The 22023-nt window shown below is 36.4% G+C and overlaps 1 protein-coding gene across 2 annotated transcripts in view; it reads right to left on the reverse strand.

The window, feature by feature from the left end:
• LOC139116728 (zinc finger protein 665-like) overlaps positions 1-18046 on the reverse strand; it is a 55196-nt gene extending 37150 nt beyond the window's left edge. Inside the window, exons 1-3 of one of the 2 annotated variants that reach the window (XM_070679343.1) lie at positions 17763-18046; positions 15848-15970; positions 10241-14256 (exon numbers count right to left, since the gene is read on the reverse strand). In XM_070679343.1, the coding sequence (XP_070535444.1) occupies positions 12401-14256; positions 15848-15970; positions 17763-17895 (2112 nt within the window). In that variant the 5' untranslated portion in view covers positions 17896-18046 and the 3' untranslated portion in view covers positions 10241-12400. Of the gene's footprint in view, positions 1-10240; positions 14257-15847; positions 15971-17762 lie in introns of those variants that run through there. The other variant, XM_070679344.1, reaches the window with a different exon arrangement.
• Positions 18047-22023: the final 3977 nt, after the last annotated feature.

Here is a 22023-nt window from a genome sequence, read left to right on the forward strand (position 1 = left end):
ACGATGCTGTGTGTTCCGCTACAGCTAATCGCCCCCGTGAGCGGGCGGTTAGCTGTAGCTGAACACACAGCATCGTACGCAGGGCTAGTTACCCTAGGAGATAGGTGGCTTTAATCAGAATTTTAGGTGAGGAAGGTTTGAAAAGTCCATTCTATGTAAAAAACGGCGCTGATTCCAAAAAAGCAGTCTTATTGACCCCACTCAAGACAAAATTGCCATTTTGGCCACTTTTTTCCTCAAAAAATGGTCATTTTTGGTCAAAAACTGAAAATCAATTGTTTTCTTCACATTCGGAGATCAAATGATGTATGAAAAGTTCATTCCATGTAAAAATGGGTGCTGATTTCACAAAAAGTAGTCTTATTTACCAAACTCAAGACAAAATTGCGATTTTGGCCGATTTTCCCTCAAAAAACGGTCATTTTTAGACAAATACGGAAAACCTATTGTTTTCTTCACATTCGGAGATCAAACGATGTGTGGAAAGTTCATTCCATGTAAAAATGGGTGCTGATTTCACAAAAAGTAGTCTTATTCACCAAACTCCAGACAAAATTGCCATTTTGGCCACTTTTATCCAAAAATAGTCATTTTTAGACAAAAATAACTTAAAACGATTCGTTTCTTCGCAATAATAGATAAAACGATGTGTGGAAAGTTCATTCCATGTAAAAATGGGTGCTAATTTCACAAAAAGTAGTCTTATTCACCAAACTCAAGACAAAATTGCCATTTTGGCCGATTTTCCCTCAAAAAATGGTCATTTCTGGGCAAAAACGGAAAACCTATTCTTTTCTTCACATTTGGAGATCAAATGATGTATGGAACATCCATTCAAATGTAAACATTGTTGTTGATTGAAAAAAAACAGCCTTATTTGCTCCACTCAAGACAAAATTACCATTTTCGCCACTTTTTCTTCAAAAAACTTGTCATTTTTAGAAAAAAAAATGAAAAAAATGTTTTATTCAAATTTCGTGAGCAGATGATGTATGGAAATTCCATTCAATGTAAAAGATAGTGCTGATTCAAAAAAAGCAGTCTTATTACTTGCCATTTTTACCAATTCTTTGTTAAAAAAGATCATTTTAGAAGAAATTAAGGAAAAAATTATTTTTTTTTTCACAATTGGAGATCTATTGATGCATATTAAATCGTGTGTTTGACCACTATCATTTCTGTCATGGTGGACTAAAAAGCTCCCCGATGTTTGGCGTAAACCCACTGTTTCTGGTTTTGTATGATTGTTTTGTGCTTTCTGTTCGTGTGTGTTGCGTAAGTGTGAATTATCCCCTTGCGTAAATAGACTCTCATATGGATAGCAACATCTCTAACAGTGCGCCACTGAGTTCACTTTGGTGACGTCAGTGAGGCGTATTAGGTTTGTCTACGTGCGACTATTTGCGAGGCGAATTGGTGCCGAAAATCAGTGTCGGATCAAGACCGGTCGGTGACCGATATTAATTAAAAAAGTAATATATCACATCAGATAGGTTATATTTAGAACATAGAATGACGTTGTTCGCCAAATGTTAGCAGTTTTTGTGATGAAAGATTGATTTCTTTGCCATGTGGTTCGGATTTTGGTGTTGTTTCATTATTCCTAAAAAGTAAAGAAAGGTATAGCAACATTCACATTATACGAAAAATTACAAGTACATTTGAATGCTAATAAGGTTCAAGAGATTTTTACGAGATATTCATGTTCTTCTCGTTTAAGTTACTCGTGTTGGCTTTGATGAAGCAGAGCTGAGAGAAAAGCTTTCATCATCTGTGCTGATATAATAGGCGTATTGTACACTTGTGCTTCCATAAAAGTTTAATTACAGATAATTTCTCTAAAATCCTGTATCAGAACAATCTACAGCTATTAAATGAAGTAACAAGTTACTAGTAACTCTTTGTGGCTCCGAGATACAAAAAAATCTTCAGAGTATACAGTACAATTTGTAACTGATTGAATTGAAAAACAAAATACAGTGGATCGATATTTGAGTACCTTTAAAAAGAAATCAAGTAGGTGTCTACTTTCAAGTCTATCCCTCCATACTATATTCTCTTTATTAAACAGCCTTCCTGTCTTTTAATAAGATGAATGATAATCTAGAGTTGCCTTTGCAGTGTGTGCTGCATGTGCGTGGTGATAGAGAACATTTAAATGAGGCAGTAACTCATTTTACAAAACAGACATGGGAGACAGCAGGCGAGATAGCTCAATTACGGCAAGCATATCAGAAGAGATCAAAGTACCTTGTTTTATGTGATTCTATTAACTTTGAAGTTGAACCATTGCCACATTATGGTTTTCACAGTAGTTGTTACAGTAACTTTACATCATATCAGGTACATTCAAAAGAAAGAAAAACTTTTTCTGATGTTGTGGAAACTAGATCTAGGGTGGAGAAATCATGGCTGGAAAGAGGTTGATGGAGTTTTTCTACCAGTCTGGTTTACTGGTAATCAAATGCCAACCATTCTTGCTCAGATCATTCAACCACAAGATATCACTAATGAAGATGACGATGACGACAACAATGACAACGACAATGATGACCACAGCAACAACAACGATGATGATGATGATGATGATGATGATGATGATGATGATGAGTGATCATATTAACAATGAGAAAAATGAAGATGACAGACAGATAATGTAACGGGAAAGGAGAAGTTTTAATTTCTGGTGACGATTGCTTGCCATTTATTTTGAAAGGAACGAAACTAACAGTCACAAATACAGATCATGAAGATGTGGCTATTTTTTTACTAAAAAGGGCGTTTTTGACGGAAAAGTACCCAAAATGGCAATTTTTTATTGAGTGGGGTCAATAAGACCGCCTTCTTTGAAATCAGCACCAATTTTTACATGGAAGGGACTTTCCATGCATCATTTTATTTCCAAATGTGAAAAAACGAAATCATTTAAAGTTATTTTTGTCTAAAATTGACTATTTTTGAGGGAAAAGTGGCCAAAATGGCAATTTTGTCTTAAGTGAGGTCGATAAGACTGTCTGTTTTGAAATCAGCACCGATTTTACATGGAACAGAGTTTCCAGACATGGTTTTATCTCCAAACCTGAAGAAAACGAATCGTTTTTAGTTTTTTTTTGTCTAAAAATAACTATTTTTTGAGGGAAAAGTGGCCAAAATGGCGATTTTGTCTTGCGTTAGGTAAATAAGACTACTTTTTGTGAAATCAGCACCCATTTTTATATGGAATGAACTTTTCATACATCATTGATCTCCGAATGTGAAGAAAACAATAGGTTTTCCGTTTTTGTCTAAAAATGACCGTTTTTTGAGGGAAAATCGGCCAAATATCGCAATTTTGTCTTGAGTTTGGTAAATAAGACTACTTTTTGTGAAATTAGCACCCATTTTTACATGGATTGAACTTTCCACACATCGTTTTATCTATTATTGCGAAGAAAACGAATCGTTTCAAGTTATTTTTGTCTAAAAATGACTATTTTTTGAGGTAAAAGTGGCCAAAATGGCAATTTTGTCTGGAGTTTGGTGAATAAGACTGCTTTTTTTGAAATCAGCACCCATTTTTACATGGAATGAACTTTTCATACATCATTTGATCTCCAAAAAAAACAAGTGATTTTCAGTTTTTGACCAAAATGACCATTTTTTGAGGAAAAAGTGGCCAAATGGCAATTTTGTCTTGAGTGGGGTCAATAAGACTGCTTTTTTTGGAATCAGCGCCGTTTTTTACATAGAATGGACTTTTCAAACCTTCCTCACCTAAAATTCTGATTAAAGCCACCTATCTCCTAGGGTAAGTTAGTCAGGGGTTGCATCCGCGCCAATGAACACACAGTCAGCAATGCAGTTACAATGTATCAGAAGTTAGAATCCGTCACCACCTCCCTTGTTTTTCACCTCCGCGCCAAATGTAATCTGGCGCCATGCCATCGAGGTGAATATTTCATACACAGACCGCCACCTCACGGTAGCCATAGCATCCTCCAGCAGATGCGATATCCAGGGTGAGGTTTGGATTCAGGTGTAGTTTCAGATTTGAATTATAGCTTCAGTCCAGTAGTCTTATTCATTCTCAGTAGTCATACAGTCATACAGTCCAGTAGTCTCGGCAGCAGTCTCGGGAGCAGTCTCGCCTGATTATATGTGTGATGTTTGATTTATTGTACTTGCTCTACCACACTTTCCAAAGTGTGTTTCTATGGAATAAAGTTCTTATTAGTAGTCTTATTCACGATTTTCATCATGGCAAGAAAAACTTCGAAAAACAGATGTATTACTTTAAGGGTTGAAAAAATGATATTTTATTTAAATCCAAATTTCTGTTTTAGATCCGAAATTCCATGCTATTCCGCTCCAATATTCGGTGGACGAAAAAAAATGGACTCTAGTTAAGAGAAACTATTTTTCTTTTTGGTGTGCTATTCCGTTCCGTTCCGTTCCGTTCTGCTCATTCCGTTCCGCAAATCAGTGCAAGCTGTACAAAGACTATAGTGGTCGAGTCGCTTGTACCCATTCACAAAATTTGGCATTTATGAAACATCTCATCCAAAACCTTTGCAGCATTCTATAGCAGGGACTTTGAAACCAAAACGTCACATCTAAAAGTTGCAAGACTAAAGAGCAACTTTGAAAACCGTACTTTAAACCAACCTGTGAGACTCTCTTTCCATAGTATTGGCACTGCAGCAGTGGGAGACACAGAATACAAATAGAACAGCATACACACTCTGGCCTTTTTATAACTCAGATTTATGGGTGAGGATTGACAATTTACATGACCAGAGTGTGACTTTACTCCAAAAGGAGCTGTAACGTTTGGTTAATTTTGTTGTAGTCTTCTAAGTTTCTTGTTCTACTCCCTGAATAGTGGTGCGGCATGGCAAACCCATTGTGCATTTTGTGATAAAAGCACCAAACTTGGCTCAGATGTGTCTTAATATGTGCTGAACAAATTCAGATACCGAGCCACTGAAAATCTACCAAAGCGTTGCCATGGCAACCATTTTCCCAAAATGGCTACCAGACAGGTATTTCTCACCTAGTAAATGTCAACTACATAAGTCGTTGGGTAACTTTAGGTTGAATAATTTCAATAAGAAACTGTGAAAAGTGTTATTTGAAAATTATTTTCAATTTCTTTCACCACCTGACTTGTTAAACGGGTAAATACGGGCAAAAAACACAATTCTTATGCATAAAATGCACGGTATTAGATCCTATAAAAGTATGACGCTATGTAAGCAGTCAAGATATGTTAGACCGTGGGCCAGAGGAGTCTACTTGCACCCCCAGGATAACAAACCTATCGTTTTAGAAGACTTGGGATCCCTAGAATACGAAATAGAATTTTGACAGAAAAAATATAGGGATGCAATAACTGTTATGGTCGACTTTTGAACGGTACCGCAAAATAACCATTTTGCTATCCATGTGCTTTTTTCTTGTAGTACATGTAAGTCATCTACTAAGTTTTTTTAACGTAATCTGACTTGTAGGATATCATTAGAATGGAAATTTATTCCTCTTTAAAATGACATATGTAATTTGCAATATCTTTGATAGATTTTTTTATGAAATGGGACCAAAACTTACCCAATACCCAAAAAATCTGAAATTCTACCAATTTTTTACCTTGGCATAACACAAAAGGCAATTCTTTGTATGACATCTGTTTATTTGCTACAAGGACATGTCAAAATGTGAAATAGACTTTTGATAGGAAAAATATTGGGATGCTATAGGTCTACCGGTCATACTTTGAAGGGTACCGCAAAATTACAGTATTGCCAACTCGCATGCATTTTCGTTTAACCTGTCTTCTTGTAAGTCATCTGCTGAGCTTATTTTTTTACATAACCTAGCTTGTGGGCTAACATTGGAAAGGGATTTTATTCTTCTTTTAGATGACATATTTTAATATGCAATATCTTCCATAGCTTTTATAAAATATGACCAAAACTTACCCTATACCCCAAACTTTATATTGCAAATTACTGTCACTGCTTATCTCAAATTCTACCAATTTTTACCTAAACATATTAAAAAGGACAATTCTCTATATGCCATCTGTTTTATTTGCTACGGAGACATATCAAAATATGAAAGAGACTTTTAACAGAAAAAGCATTGGAAAAGGGAACTGTAAAGTCAAAGTATTGCGAATCGCATCTTTTTTTTAAACGTCAAATTCTACCATTTTTTAACCTAGACATATAATAAAGGGTAATGCCTTGTATGAAATGTTTTATTTGCTATAAGAACCTATCACAAATACGAAATAGATTTGGGCAATGCCTTGTGTAAAATCTGTTTTATTTGCTACGAGGCCATGTCACAAATATGAAATAGACTTTTAACTGAAAAAATATTGGGATGCAACAGCTGTCACAGTCATATGTTGAAGGGTGCCGCAAAATCACGATTTTGAGACCCACGAACATTTTGTTAAACCTGTCTTTGTTTAAGTCATATGCCGAGCCTAACTTATACATAACCTGGCTGTGGGTATCATTATTAAAGCGATTTATTTTTCTTTAAGTTGACCTTTTGTAACATACAAATATCCGTTACAGTTTTCATGAAATGGGACCAAAACTTACCGAATACCCCAAAAGATTACATTTCAAATTACGGTTTATCTTACGTTCTACCATTTGTTTTTGCTCCACACAATACAGAAGGCAATATCATGCTTATATGAAATCGGTTTTGTTTGTATCAGACGTATGTCAAAATATGAAGTGAACTTAATAAGATTTAGTCGCCACTGGGATCATATTTCAAGGGTACACAAATACGGCAAATTTCCTAAAACATATAAATTTTTATCAAACACGTCTTTATGAAAGAAGTCAGCCAAAATCATGGTCACGGGTGATCTCAAAATATTATCAGCATCGCATATTAAATTATTTTGTTTCAAGTTTGTTTTGTAAGATTTGACCTGAAAAGTTTTCATGTGGAACTCTAATTTAATTTGGCAGAACAATTTTTGAAAACTAATTATGGTATGTGTTCTACTCGCTGTAATGGAGATGAAAAAAGAAAGGCACTATACAGAATTATACAACCAACTGAATGAGAAGCAAGGTGCGGAATTGAGCCTTTACAGGTTTTGTTTTCTAAACTGTATCAATGAGCATAGCTAATTCAACAGTTTAGCTGATCCAATAATCGTTTCTAAACATTATACATTACATCAAAATTACCAGGGCGTTCCTGAAGGAAAACTTGTATAGATATATCAGAAAGCTGGACTTTCTTCATTGACAAAATATTATGGAATAATAATAATAATAATAATAATATTTGGTTCTTATATAGCGCACATATCCACAAGTAGATGTGATCAAGGCGCTTTACAATTATTATTACCCCTGGTCACTGGACCTAATATGATACCACTCAACTCCCTGGGGAGCAGACAACAGCTCACATGTGCAGCCAATAAGCGCAGCAGAGCTAAACGCACACATAACAACCTCTGTCCTACCAGGTATCCATCACTCCTGGGTGGGGAGAAGCAATGAGGAATAAAGTGCCTTGCCCAAGGACACAACACCACAGCCATGCCGGGGCTCGAACTCACCATCCTTTGATCGTGAGTCCACTGCTCTAGCCACTGGCCCATGATGCCTCCGAATAGATTAAATCAAAGGATGTTCTATAGCCTCAGAATAGATATACCTGATATTTAGCTGCTCTAGTTATCGTTTCTAAACTTCATAAATTAGCATAAGTGTCTAAAGATATGTCATATAGCTCGGACTTTCTTCATTAACAAAAATAGGGATATGTCCAATATTTAGCTGCTCTAATGATAATTTCTTAACTTCATAAATAAGCAGAAATATAGCTAGCCATTCTTCAGTACTTTATGGCATTCACCAGTAAAATATTTTCAGGATATATCCGATATTGAACCGATCTAATTATCATTTCTAATCTTTACGAATTAAATCAAAGGATGTTCTATAGTTTAAAAGCATGTATCTGATACTTGATCGATCTAATTATTGCTTCTACACTCAGTATACTTTATAAAGTAGTTCAGATTTAGCTGGGCTGGCATGTTGAAAACGTTCAAAATTTGGTAATAGCTTTTCTGTAATTGTGTGTTACTGAATGTGCAAATGATTTATTGTGAATACTGAACTGCGTAAAATCTCTAAGGTTTATGTTTCAATTTTGACTGGAGTGTCACTGTTTGTATAGGAAGGTTCCCATTTGATCAGATAATTGGCCAGCCAACACTACCGTGCTTAGGTCTTGGGTGTATGTGTCAAGTGGATAACAAGAAAATGATTGGCAAATATTTAGGATTGTCGTTTAAACTTGTTGTCTAGGCTATGTAAACACCATGGAAAGGAATAAAATACTCGCCAGCTGAATAGCCATGTAAAAGCAAGCAGAGATCCGGGGAGTGCCATGCACGGACATGACGGACAAAAGTGCAGCATTGTGCTTTAGCTTTGCTTTCCCTACCTTTCATGTTTGTTAAAAAGAAAGTGGAGTAATACAATTTAATTTATGGTGCCACGTTTTTGCATTTCAACAACAAATTATGTACGACCAAGAAATTAGTACCAAAATATACCATGTTCAAAATATTATAGGCATGAATCAATATATATATTTATGCAATAGACCATTGAAATAACTCTAAAACCAATATTTAAATTATGAAATAGATATCAAATTACACAAGATCAGTTTCATTTGAAATAAATAATGAAAAGTGATGTATAAAATATGGTACATATAGCCAAAAAAATAATATAAAAATATGATCGTGTTCTCCACGTGGTCAAAATTTAAACGGCTGCACTTATGTACTAATTGTAGTTACATGATAAATCTCTAACATTGACAATTATGGGGATATATAAGAGATTTCCGCCCAAAATGTTATTGTTTTTAAAGTTAAAACTAGAAGGTTTGTTATACAGTAAATATCATTGTGCTTTTTGGTATGTAGGCCTACAGTGAATGTAGATGAACAAGAGTAAGAGATTGGGTTAAATTTCCCCACAATTTTCCATGTCAGGCCTTGTGATTTAACACCCTGCAAAACTTGTCAATGGTTGACTAATAAAAATTAGAAAAGATAATTAGTCAATGTCAAAATATTGCACATATTCAATATTTCTACTCAAGAACACTCCATCCATTGGAAGAACATGGAACACGCTGTTTTTACACTCGGACGCATCATACTCTGCCCACCACAGCCATGGGCCGATCTAGGCCTATTTGCAAAACCTGGTGAGTGTCGCACGTACCAGCTACAAGTCTAAAAATGCTTAAAACTGGTGCATCAACGGTTACAAATAAGAATAAATAAAAAAAACTCTGAATAGTACCTTCTGATAGTCTAACTAGACAGAACAGCTGACAGCTGATCATCGTATAAAACATTCAATTTGACAATTTTGAATCTTCCACTTTTGCCTTGTTGCAACCATATTGTCAATAATTTTATTAAGAGAACCCGTTTTTCTGGTAGAATGAAATTATAAAACAATAAAAAATGCAAATAGTAATCTTAATATGCATTTATGATGGTAATACATCCACTATTCACTGCAGAATCATCCGTAAGAGTAGCAACTACGGGATTTAACAGTAATTGATGGTCGTCATATTTAAAAATGGCCGCCACACCAGAACGAGGCTCTACCTGTAAGGGATCTGTATCAAAATTGATTTTAAAACAAAAAATATGCAAATGGTAATCTTAAAAGGCATTCATGATGGAAATACGTCCTTTATTCACCACAGAATCATCTGTAGAGCAGCAACTATGGGATTTTATAGTGACTGATGGTCGCCATATTTAAAAATGGCCGCCACACCAGAACGAGGCTTAACCCGTGGTGGCTCGGTATCCAAATTGATTCATATCATGATAATCTACATTCGTACCAAATTTCATGCTTTTATCACAAAATGCACAATTGTTATGAAAATTTTGGTTATGCCGCACCACTATGAAGCGTGATGAAAAGTCTTAGTGGTTTTGTGTGCTGTATTTACTGGACTTTCTTGTTCTACTCTTTGAAGTGTGGTGAAAAGTAGTCTAACACAGCCATATGTGTATAGACAGCATTATTATTGTTCAAAATTAAATTCATATCCAGACTAGAATGAATTTGTAATCAATAATAATAATTAAGGTCTTTGCACATACACAGCGTATTTTGCCAAAAAACATGATAGGGTATAGTACTATTTGTGAAATTGAGGTCAAAGGTCATCGAGGTCATGTGACATCTTGTCAAAAAATTGTATCCAATATTTATCTCTATATACCAAAAATCAGACCTCTAGCACTATTGGCTTGCCCAGAATTAGATATGTGCATAATTAATAAGGTACAGGATATGGCACCATAAGGTCTCCAACCATACCAAATATGAAGGGTGTAGCACTTGTGGTTACTGAGTTATGGCCATGTATGTACGGTATATTTGAGGTCAAAGGTCATTCATGTCACATAATATTTTGTACAAAAATTGTTTTTCATAGTTATCCCTATATACCGAAAATCAGACCTCCAGCTCTATTGGTTTGCCCAAAATTAGATATGTGCATAATTAATGAGGAAAAGGATGTGTCATCATTTGGTGTCCCATCATACCAAATGTGAAGGGTGTAGCCCTTGTGGTTACTGACTTATGGAGAAATATCTATATTTGAGGTCAAAGGTCATCGAGGTCACATGACATGTCAAAACAATTGTATTCCACAGTTATCCCTATATACCAAAAATCAGACCTCCAGCTCTATTGGCTTGCCCAAAATTAGATATGTGCGTAATCAATGAGGTACAGATTGTGGCGTGATAAGGTCACCCATCATACAAAATATGAAGGGTGTAGCCCTTGTGGTTACTGAGTTATGGACATATATGTATATTTGGGGTCAAAGGTCATCAAGGTCACGTGAGAGTTAGGTTTAGATTTTTTAAAATTGTATCTCATAGTTATCCCTACATACCAGAAATCAGACCTCAAGCTCTACTATTAAGCCCAGAATTAGGTATGTGCATAATAAATGAGGTACAGGAAGTGGCTGGTCATATGACATTTTGTCAAAAAAACTTTGCTCCCATAGTTATCCCTATGTACCAAAAACACATTGAAGTTGACAGTCAGTTACAGTGAAATTCGATCAAACTGCAGAACTAAACTAACCAAGGTGTTGTTTTAATCGATGTGTATCAGCGACTTTTACGACATTAACACACTGGGCTTCATGTGGTCTTGTTTACATCTTTAATCAGCTACATGCTCTCAGTTACACAACACACCAGGGCCACTCCATGCATGTCAGACAGAGAAACATAAACAAATCACCACACTTTGCAATGTCATGTATCTTTCTTTTTTATTCGTGATGGACAGGTGAGTGTGAAAGTGCAGTAGCTTTGGGAATTGACCGGCTAGACCAGCATCATATAAAACTTACATGTTCAAAATACACTTGTAAATGTATTGTGGAGTTACTGATTGGACTCAATGGTGCAGGAACCTTTTCAACATAGCGATTCTAATTACATAAATGTAGAAAAAGAAATACTGTTTGTTACAAGGCATCCTTTTCACTGAAACACTCGCAAACATGATTATGATGTGTTCTGCGGTATTAAGACTTGTAGCTCATTTCCTTTTTACCATTTAGACAAATTGTTTCACTATTATTTCTATTTTTAGCTTAAAGGTATTTTAAAATTTGTAATGTACTAGTACTTTCTCTTTCGTTGTTTTTGAGGTATACTGTGATGAGAATGTTCCCTCACAGTATTTCATCATTCTATTAATTTGTAAGAGCTAGGATTGCAATGATTAGACCGTTGTTAGCAACAGAAAACTTATCATTGTGTCCTATCAGGAATTCCCCAAATTGTTTAACATGTAGATTCACTGAGGCTGGACAAGCGAAAATTTCAAAAACTGGTGAACTTTCATGCTCACTTAAGCTTGTTCATCTGTTTGAATGGCGTATGACACTTGTTGCACTGGTATGATTTCACATCAAATTTGATCAATATAAGTCTCATAGAATCATATTTTGAGGTAAGGTGTCACCACGCTCTTATACTGTCAGATATTTGAGCCACTGTGTTCACATGGTCTTTGAGTAGGTTAATATATGGCTTTTGAAATGGAACCTAAATGTGAATGTTTGACCACACTCTTAACATTATCTGACATCAGAATGAATCAACATATGCCTTTTAAGATGGCCCTTCTGTGTGAATGTTTTTACACATTCTGTACATTCATGATGTTTGACACCAGAATGGATCAACATATGCATTCCAAGACAAGTGGTTTTGTGTGAATGTTTTACCACTCTGTACATTTATGTTTTCTGACACCCAGAATGGATCAACATATGCCTTTTAAGAACTGCCCTTCCTTTTACATGTTTGACCACAGATTTTACATTTATGTGGTCTGACATCAGAATGGATCAGCATATGGTTGGTTTGACTGCCCTTATTTTTTTTAAATGTTTTACCGCATTCCCCACATTTATGGGGTCTGATCTCTGAATGAGCCAATAATATGTGAGTTTTTAGACTGCTATTCTGTGTAAATGTTCTACCACACTGCTTACACTCATGTGGTTTTACACCAGAATGGATCAATATATGCCTATTAAGATCGTATTTACGTATAAATCTTTTACCACACTCTTTACATTCATGCTGTCTGACACCAGAATGGATCAACATATGGGTGAGTAAATGGCTTCTCCTTGTAAATGTTTTACTACACTCCCCGCATTGATGGGGTCTGATCTCTGAATGGGTCAATACATGATTTTTAAGATAGTTCTTTTGTGTGAATGTTCTACCACAATCTTTACATTGATGGGGTTTGATCTCTGAATGGGTCAACATATGCTTTTTAAGACTGCCCTTCTGTGTGAATGTCAGAGGACATTCTTTACATATACCAGTATATGGTCTGACACCAGAATGGATCATCATATGCCTATTAAGATCGTATTTACGTGGAAACCTTTTACCACACTCTTTACATTCATGCTGTCTGACACCAGAATGAATTAACATATGGTTGAGTAAATGGCTCCTCCTTTTAAATGTTTTACAACACTCCCTGCATTGATGGGGTCTGATCTCTGAATGGGTCAATACGTGTATTTTAAGATAGCCCTTTCGTGTGAATGTTTTGCCACAATCTTTACATTGATGGGGTCTGATCTCTGAATGGGTCGACATATGCTTTTTAAGATAGCCCTTGTGTGTGAATGTTAGAGGACACTCTTTACATTTATATGGTCTGACACCAGAATGGATCATCATATGCCTATTAAGATCGCATTTACGTTTACATCTTTTACCACACTCTTTACATTCATGCTGTCTGACATCAGAATGAATCAACATATGGTTGTGTAAATAGCTCTTCCTTTTAAATGTTTTACCACACTTCCCACATTTATGGGGTCTGACCTCTGAATGGGTCAATATGTGATTTTTAAGATCACACTTACGTGTGAATGTTTGACCACACTCTTTGCATATATATCGTCTGTCACCAGAATGGACCAACATATGCCTCCTAAGATCGCATTTACGTTTACATCTTTTACCGCACTCTTTACATTCATGCTGTCTGACATCAGAATGAATCAACATATGGTTGAGTAAATAGCTCTTCCTTTTAAATGTTTTACCACACTCCCCACATTTATGGGGTCTGATCTCTGAATGGGTCAATATGTGATTTTTAAGATCACTCTCCTGTGTGAATGTTCTACCACATTCTTCACATTGATGTAGTCTGATATCTGGGTTGGTCAACATTTGTGTCTCAAGACTGCCATTCTCAATTAATGTTTTTCTGCATTCACTGTGTTGGAATGATATGAAATCAGAATTGATCACTGCAAGCCCCTTGAGATGCATGTTGTGTGTGAATGTCTCAACACTTTCTTCAAATTCACTTTCCTGTGCCCCTGAATAGTTCAAGCTATGTGCTCCATCTTTGCTGTTTCTCATATAAAGTTTACCGCACTCAGTGCTGATTTCACCATCACAGTTGTCCCCATAATGAGAATTGCACTCAACCATATGGAAGGAGTCTTTGTGTAATGTAGTTCGGTCTTCAATATGATCACCCTCATATCTTGGAGTCAGGTCTTCGTTGCTGTTCTCTCGGTTGGACATGTCATATTCCAATGTTATAAAGCCATGTTGCATGATGCTCTGTACAATAATTGATGCATCTGTTGTTAGAGAGATTAATATGAAAGAATTCAGTAGGGTAAGGTAGTAAACAACAAAAGACAGAGAGATGTAGACTTTTGATGTTTCTTTTAACAACTTCACATAATATTGGACAAAATAGAGACACTTTTCATGGATTTCATGTGATTAGTTAAGAGCAAAGCAATAGCCATCATAGGATGATACCAATTTTTAATCCAAAAATTATAGGTCAACTGTCACATACACAGTTACTGAACACACCAAAAGCAGCACAGCACAGCACAGCAAGGGTACAAACTATCAGCAAAGTATAAGTACAGGTACACTTGTATTAAAGTCAAAGTCATGAAAGCAATGTATATTAACACTACAGTCCAATACAAGCATACATAAAAGCATGGCTACCGGTATTTAAATCATGGGTGATCACAAAGATCGATATCAAGTAAAAAACTCTGCAAAAGACTGCTTGTCAGACGTGAACATGTCTGACAAGCAGTTTGTCATTGTACACGTTTACTAAGTGACTGATCACCAACGATAATTCTAAATATTAATGAGTAACATAAATGAATGCCAGAATTCATATATATTACTCATTAATGTTTAGTAATGTTAGGTACATCATACAATGGTGGCCAACAAAAGCATTTTTTGGACATTTTGCCTTAAGTGCAAAGTTAGAAGTACATGACATTAAGTGCAAAGTCAGATAATTTCTTTTTAAACTGGAACTTCCCATATAAAAGCCAGATTATCGTTAATCTATGCAAATGTAAAAAAGCCACGCTACCAGTCGGATTTGCCGTGTTTGGTTCCAGAAACCCATAATATTGCAAAATTTCAGGCTATCATTGTCATTGAACCTTGCATATGATGTCAGTGAATATATAGGGACAAAACTTGATTCAAAAATAAAATGAAAAAATGTTACGTTTTTGTCAGAAAACGCATATGTTTCAAAATCTCTTCCCTGTACGACCATGTGAACCCTCTTTGCATATGTCACTGAAGTGCCCATCATGATTATTGAAATTTATTATACGGTCAAAGCGATGTTATGAAATTCAAAAACTCCCATCCAGTGTATGCAAATGGCTGTGTCATCAGTATTCCCCTACTGTGCGCCCAGGGTCCTGTAACATCCGTTTATGCAGCATTTCATTATCAGCCTTATCCTAAGGAAATAGCATAAACCTTGACAGAGTGCAAAGAAGTTAGATGTGCTGATGCACAAATACGTGTAGACCCGTGAAAATTTATGAATGAGACAAGTTCAGCCACATACCCTAACTGTAGTTCAGCTTTATTTTGGTAGGATTTAGCGAAATCTTTATTAGGCAACTCGTTTGATACCAGACTCATTGACATTTATGGCAAAACATTGTCACTCTCATACTCAAGTTGGAATAAAATTTATAGAGTTATGTACAGATCAGCATGACAAAATGGCAGCCAGTATCATAAGCTTGCAATAAAAAACAAAATGGTGAAGACCTGTGTGCTATGTGGTACATTGTGTCAGATCCACACACAAACACACACACACATGCATATAAACATACCCTACCAAACAAACTCACCACTGCCTGTATAACAAAACCTTACCTTTCATTGATAATGTATTGTCTTGATATTGTTGGCACATCCTTTCAGTCAGTGTCTCTAATGGTTTCACTAGCTCATGCATTTTCTCCAAATGTTTTAGAGATTTGAAAATTTCAGAACACTCTGAAAGAGATATAAAGAGGTTAAACGTTAAGAAGTCATAGAGTTACATTAACAGCCAATCTATGATGTACCGTAACTGAAACAACAAAATAATCAGATATCATGGATATTCACTTAAAATATAAGCACCACAACAATGTGCTCCAGCACAACTGAGTTTCAAGAAACATACTTTCAAGGACACTGTGCTCACATTCGGTTTGAGTTGGTCCATTCAAGAAATATTTAAACCAGAAAAACAAGAATGACAAAAGCAAATAACGTCTGCAACTTAGGTACTGGAGGTCATCTTTAGGAACATACCGGTACATATCCGATACATATTGATAATCAACTTCTATAGCAAGGGGACAAGCAGATCCTACACACGTTAGCAAATGTCAATAAAGCAAGTCATCGTTGATGACAAAGTCCCAACTTTAATTACAAGTCCTCGGAGAGGATAGAGTCCTATTCATTAATTAGGTCTGTGATTAAAAATACTGTGATACAGCTGGGGCTTAATGTCTGAGAATGAGGTGTTGAAAATATAAAACCAATGTAGGCCTCCATCCTAATTATAAAAGGTCATTCAATGAGTCAATTAGTAATTAATCGACAGGATGTTGCCAAACATTTTTGCATTCTATCATAACACTGATAGATTATCGCCGGTACCATATTTTATAAAGTTTGATGCAGTGCTTCTGGACATTCACCCTGAAAACAACAGTTCATCATGTAAATGCAAATTAGCAATTAATTTAAATGATACTGCTAAGTGTCATTGAATTGTATTTACAACACTATGAGATCAACATCTGTACCAAGTTTCATCAAATTTGATGCAGTATTTCTTGACATATCAGCCTAATTATGGAAATTCAATAATTGACGTAATACTGCTACAGGTCGTGAAACAAATTGATGTGCATATCAATGTCCTTGTACCAAATTTGAATGATATTAGTGGAAATATGTCTCAGTTATGGCTTGGTACATGAGAAAACGTAACTAACCAGGCAGCCATATTACATCGGATTGTGGAACCAATTGAAATGCAGATCTATTACATAATATGACAGTACATCAATGTCACTGTATCAACTTTGAATAAAATCAGTTGATACATGTCTGCATTATGGCTGCAGACATGAAAAACTTGTAACAATAAAAACATAATGGCCGCCACGCAGCCATTGTATTTGATCTCACAAAATTGAAGTGCATATGTATGACATAAGTCAATGTCCTTGTATCATTTTGGATAAAATCAGTTGTACTAACTATGATGTTAGTGGAAATATGTCTGAGTTATGGCTCTGGACATGGAAAAAACTATAATGGCCAGATGGCATGAAATGTAAAAATGTGGCGATGACCTCAATGACCCGAGCGCGTTCGATACACGCCACAAGTACCGCTGCGATATCACAGCTACGTTCCAGGGCTGTGGCCTCACCGCAAATATAGCGCCATGCATCCGACCCAAAGTCCCTGGCAAAACCTCAAGCTACAGTACTGCAGCTATAGCCTCACGTGGTTATAGTCCTAAGGCTAAAGCTGGTAAAACACGGCCTAGTCTAGGATCTCTCCGTCGTCTTTGAGCATTTGGCGAAGGCCAACAGGCGACTGAAAAATACTTTCTGACGATTCTGTGTCACCTGGGGCCGTAATTGACCACGAGCATGGAGCTAGTCGTTCCTAGCTCCATGCCACGAGCGACTGTGCACTATATACGGGTGTTTCACCTCCACTTTACATGGATTATGGAGGTAGGAAGTCTCTTCCTACCTCCATGCATGGATCATACCTTGACAGGCTTGTGGACCACCGCAGTTGTTGTTGATGAACGCACTGCCCCCGCCGCCATTGCAGTTTGTTCTTTCACAGGACTCCAGATCCGAAAGAAGACTGTACTTGTTCATTATTTTCGCCGACTTCATCTTTATACAACAAATCTGAGATTGCGTTAAACCATAGTCACTCCTCGAAAACCGCGGCTACGGCTGTGTCAAGTACAAGATCTTTCTTTCTACCTCCGGTACCGGCATCAAGCTCTGTAGTTTGTGTATAATATGAACTTTTGACCTCTCAACTCGACTTTGAAACATCCGTTGGGGGCGTTTTGCACAAAGGCACTGTGTTACTTACCTTCACCTTGGAGGTAGTAGAGTACTACCTCCATGCCTTCACTGATGTGTCGCTATTGTTTTTGCGTGGAGGTAATTTGTTTGTAATTATTCGTTGAGATATGCAATATGAGAAATGATAGAATAAGGGAACGCAGATCCATCGGCTATTACATTGTGTTAAGAGACGTGATTTAATGTATTTATTAGTATGGCCTGATTTTGTACTCGTTTAGTGACCATTGTTATATTGCATTCGTGTAGTGCACGTTCCTCTGACAATCTGATTAAAATCCAGCTGTAGTGATGTGCTCGGTATTTTCGCCCTTACCGTTGTGGTCGTTTACTTCCGCGTAGCCTCGCCTCACTACTAGTGAGGCGAGGCTACGCGGAAGTAAACAACCACAACGGTAAGGGCGAAAATACCGAGCACATCACTACAGCTCGATTTTAATCAGATTGGTTCCTCTGACAAAACCGACCCGGCTTCATCTTGCGATGGCTAAATTCTAACACCAATAGCCCAAACCTAATACAGTAACGGAATCTTCTGTGGTATAATGACAATATTAAGAAAGAAGGAAGCGTCCTCTTGTATGAAAACTGGTAAAAGAGTGGAATTTTAAGGCTTGAGGACATCTGGAATGATGACAGAAATGACTGGCTTCAACCATGGGAAATAATTGCAAAAATTAGAGGAGGTACAAATAGACATGGGCAAGAGGAAATTAAGACAGAGTATGAAACACTCCTCAATGCTATTCCAGATTCCTGGAAACAAATCATCACTTCAAACATCCAAAATGAAGAAAACTATGATATTTTAGACTGAGAGAATTATGGTCTGACAAAAAGTGATGTCAAAACCAAGTCACTTTATTGGAAATTAGTTGATAAGAAATGGCATGCAGTCAAAGGTCAGATTGGTCAAAAATTGGCTGAGAATCTAAGTCTCACTGACAATTACAAAGCTACTTTATTCAGCCGTCTTAATTCTACAGGAAATTATTTAAATTGGAAGATTTTCCATCGAGGCCTAGTCACAGGAAGCCTTGCCAAAACTTTCAATTTAAGTGATGGGAAATGCCATATTTGTGGCCAAGAAGAAACACTGGAACACATCCTATTTGAGTGTAAATATGTTAAAGAAATCTGGCAGAAATGTGTTTCTTTCTTTGTCAGAAAACACAACTTTGATAATAATATCAATATCAAAAGACTAGCAATTGCAGGAATCGAAAATGATAATAATGCAACATCTGATATTATTTACTGTATTACTTCTTTTGTAAAATATACATTTTGGAATATTCGAAATTCGGTTACTCTTGATGGGATTAAAGTTTCTTTTCAATCCTATGTTATGCAATTAAAATGTTATCTCTCCTCATGGATGAATACATTGTATTTCACCTTATAAGATGATGAACAAAACTGAGGATTTTATCACAAAGTTTTCAAGCCTTGTAAGACTTGAAGGAGAAGAATGCATTCTGAATGCATTCATATGACGATCTTTGTAATTGAACAGCTAATTATTTGGGGTTTTTTCAAGACGCATTGTAATTTTAATGCATTCACAATTATGTAGATTTATTTTATTTGTGACTATGTTGAAATAAATTTATCATTTTCAAAAAAAAAACACAAAAAAAACACGCGCGGTATTTAAAATTGTTTATTAGACATCCATAGTTTAGAAAGCATGATTCTCATTCCCCTTTTCAAGATACTCTGTTGTCTCCATCATGGTATATATTTTTTCTTTGTTGTTTAGCCGATGACGGTAACGAAAGATCGCAGGTTCTTCTGTGTGACAATAACATGTTCGTTAAAAGCATTTAGGGGAGAACCATTTGTTTTTGGGGGGTATGGAGGATTTTGAGAAAAAAAATTGTCACCAGGTGAGATAGAAGGGAAAAAAATGATCCTGTCATGGCCCGAGAAAAAAATTGTCATAACAGACAGAAGTGGAAAAAAAATTGTCACAATGCACCAGAAATGAGCAAAATTTGGAAACCTTATTCTCATGTATTCCTTGCCGGCGCGCCGCCATAGGCGGCGCAAATGTTTTTACCACAAGCAATTCTTATGTTTTTTTCCCTAGCACTTATGATATAAGCATGCACTACATAGGTCTACTTTACACCTCAGTACACTCAATGTTTTCCTTCCCTTTTCTGACCCAAGAAATCATATTTCAGGATTTCTATTGCAATATCTCAATGGCATAGGCACTACATGCATCTGAAGGGGACTATTTGACTTCTGTAAATTGTGAAAATTTAAAACACAAGACAGGAGTAAAAAAAAACTAATGTTAAGACACCGTTAAGACAAATCACTCAATCAACAAACTGGTTTACCGGGGACTGAGATCACATGACCAGGGTCAAAGCACTATCGATTCACCGGTGTCTCGCCATGTATTCGGAGGAATGTGAGGGGGGAGGGGGTCACTAAAAAATTGAAAACTTCAAAATGTGGAGAGGAAGAAGGGGATGGGGTTACTCAATTTTTTTGTGCGAAATAAATTGAAACACACCTCAGATTGCACCATTGCACACATCCAAAATTTTCAATGCGAGAGAGGGGCACCCCCTCTCGTGCTTTCCCCCTTGGGTCTTCTAACAGTTTTACTGGTAAAAGACAAATTGAAAATACCTTTCGGATTGCACTACACTGCACCGTGGCGCACATCAATTTCTCAAAATTTTCGCAGGATGTAGGACAAAACTAAACTGTTGTGAATTCATCCTTTATTATCACAGAAACATGTTTTAATTTACCTCAGTTCAATGACCATTTTGACAGTTCAACATACCATATTCCGGCTTTTCATTAGAAGCTGGCAGCTGGAGAAATGACACAAGAAGGTCACAGATTTTCCGTTCCTGTATATTCATTTGTCTTCAGTCTCTGGCAAACAGAACTGTTTTTCACAAATTGTATTGTCATTGTTTGGTTGTTGAATATTGTGACTCAAACACTGATCATGCAAAAAATGTAAAAAATATCAGTGTTCAATGTCATTTTCAAACAGTTTTACCGAATGCAAAATAAACTGAAACTCCTCTCAGATTGCACCATTAAACATATCAATTTCTCAAAATTTTCAATAGGACAGGGGGAACCCCCTCTCGTGCTCTCCCCCTTGGGGTATTCTAACAGTTTCACTTAGTAAAAAATTTTAAAAACACCTCTCAGATTGCACCAGATTGCACCATTGCAGAAATCAATATCTTAAAAATTTCCATGCAAGATAGGGGAAAGCCCCTGTGACACTTCCCCTAAGCCTCTCGCGTGTTCTCGCCCTGTACTTTCAAATTCTGCCCGGTCAGATATTCTAGTGAAAACCCTGTCATTAAATACCTATCCAAATTAAACAATATACTATATTGTTAGATACTGCGTGAGCTTTTATATCTTTATTTTATTGTGACTTTGAATTTCATTTTGATGGGTTAATGCACCTTTTTTGAACCATCATGAGATAACTGATGATAGTCTAGCAGGGTACATCAGGATTTGAAAGGTCTTTACTGTTGCTGTATTTTGTAAATTTTACAATTACATGTTTTCTAAGTGGGAGGATCAGTCAAAATTTCAGATTTAGAGAGGGAGGTTACTCAAATTCATCATGGTTGGCGAGGGGGGCGGGGCAATCGAAATTTGGGAGTTTCAGGCCATAAATAATGACGACTCCCTTGTATACAACGCATTCCAAACTTGATGACCAATAAAAAAAAATTGCACTGCTACTCCATTTGGAAAAAAAATTGATGCAGGTCTGACAGTAGAAAAAAAAATGATGTCACTCTGACAGGAAAAAAAAATTGCTCCATACCCACTTCCTCCATACCCCCCCCAGAAATCAAATGGTTCTCCCCTTATCTCAGAAACCATGCTGAAATGTCAATGCATTCAGCAATCTGAACAATA

This window comes from Ptychodera flava, chromosome 18, assembly GCF_041260155.1.
Source record: "Ptychodera flava strain L36383 chromosome 18, AS_Pfla_20210202, whole genome shotgun sequence".
NCBI classification, from domain to species: Eukaryota; Metazoa; Hemichordata; class Enteropneusta; family Ptychoderidae; genus Ptychodera; species Ptychodera flava.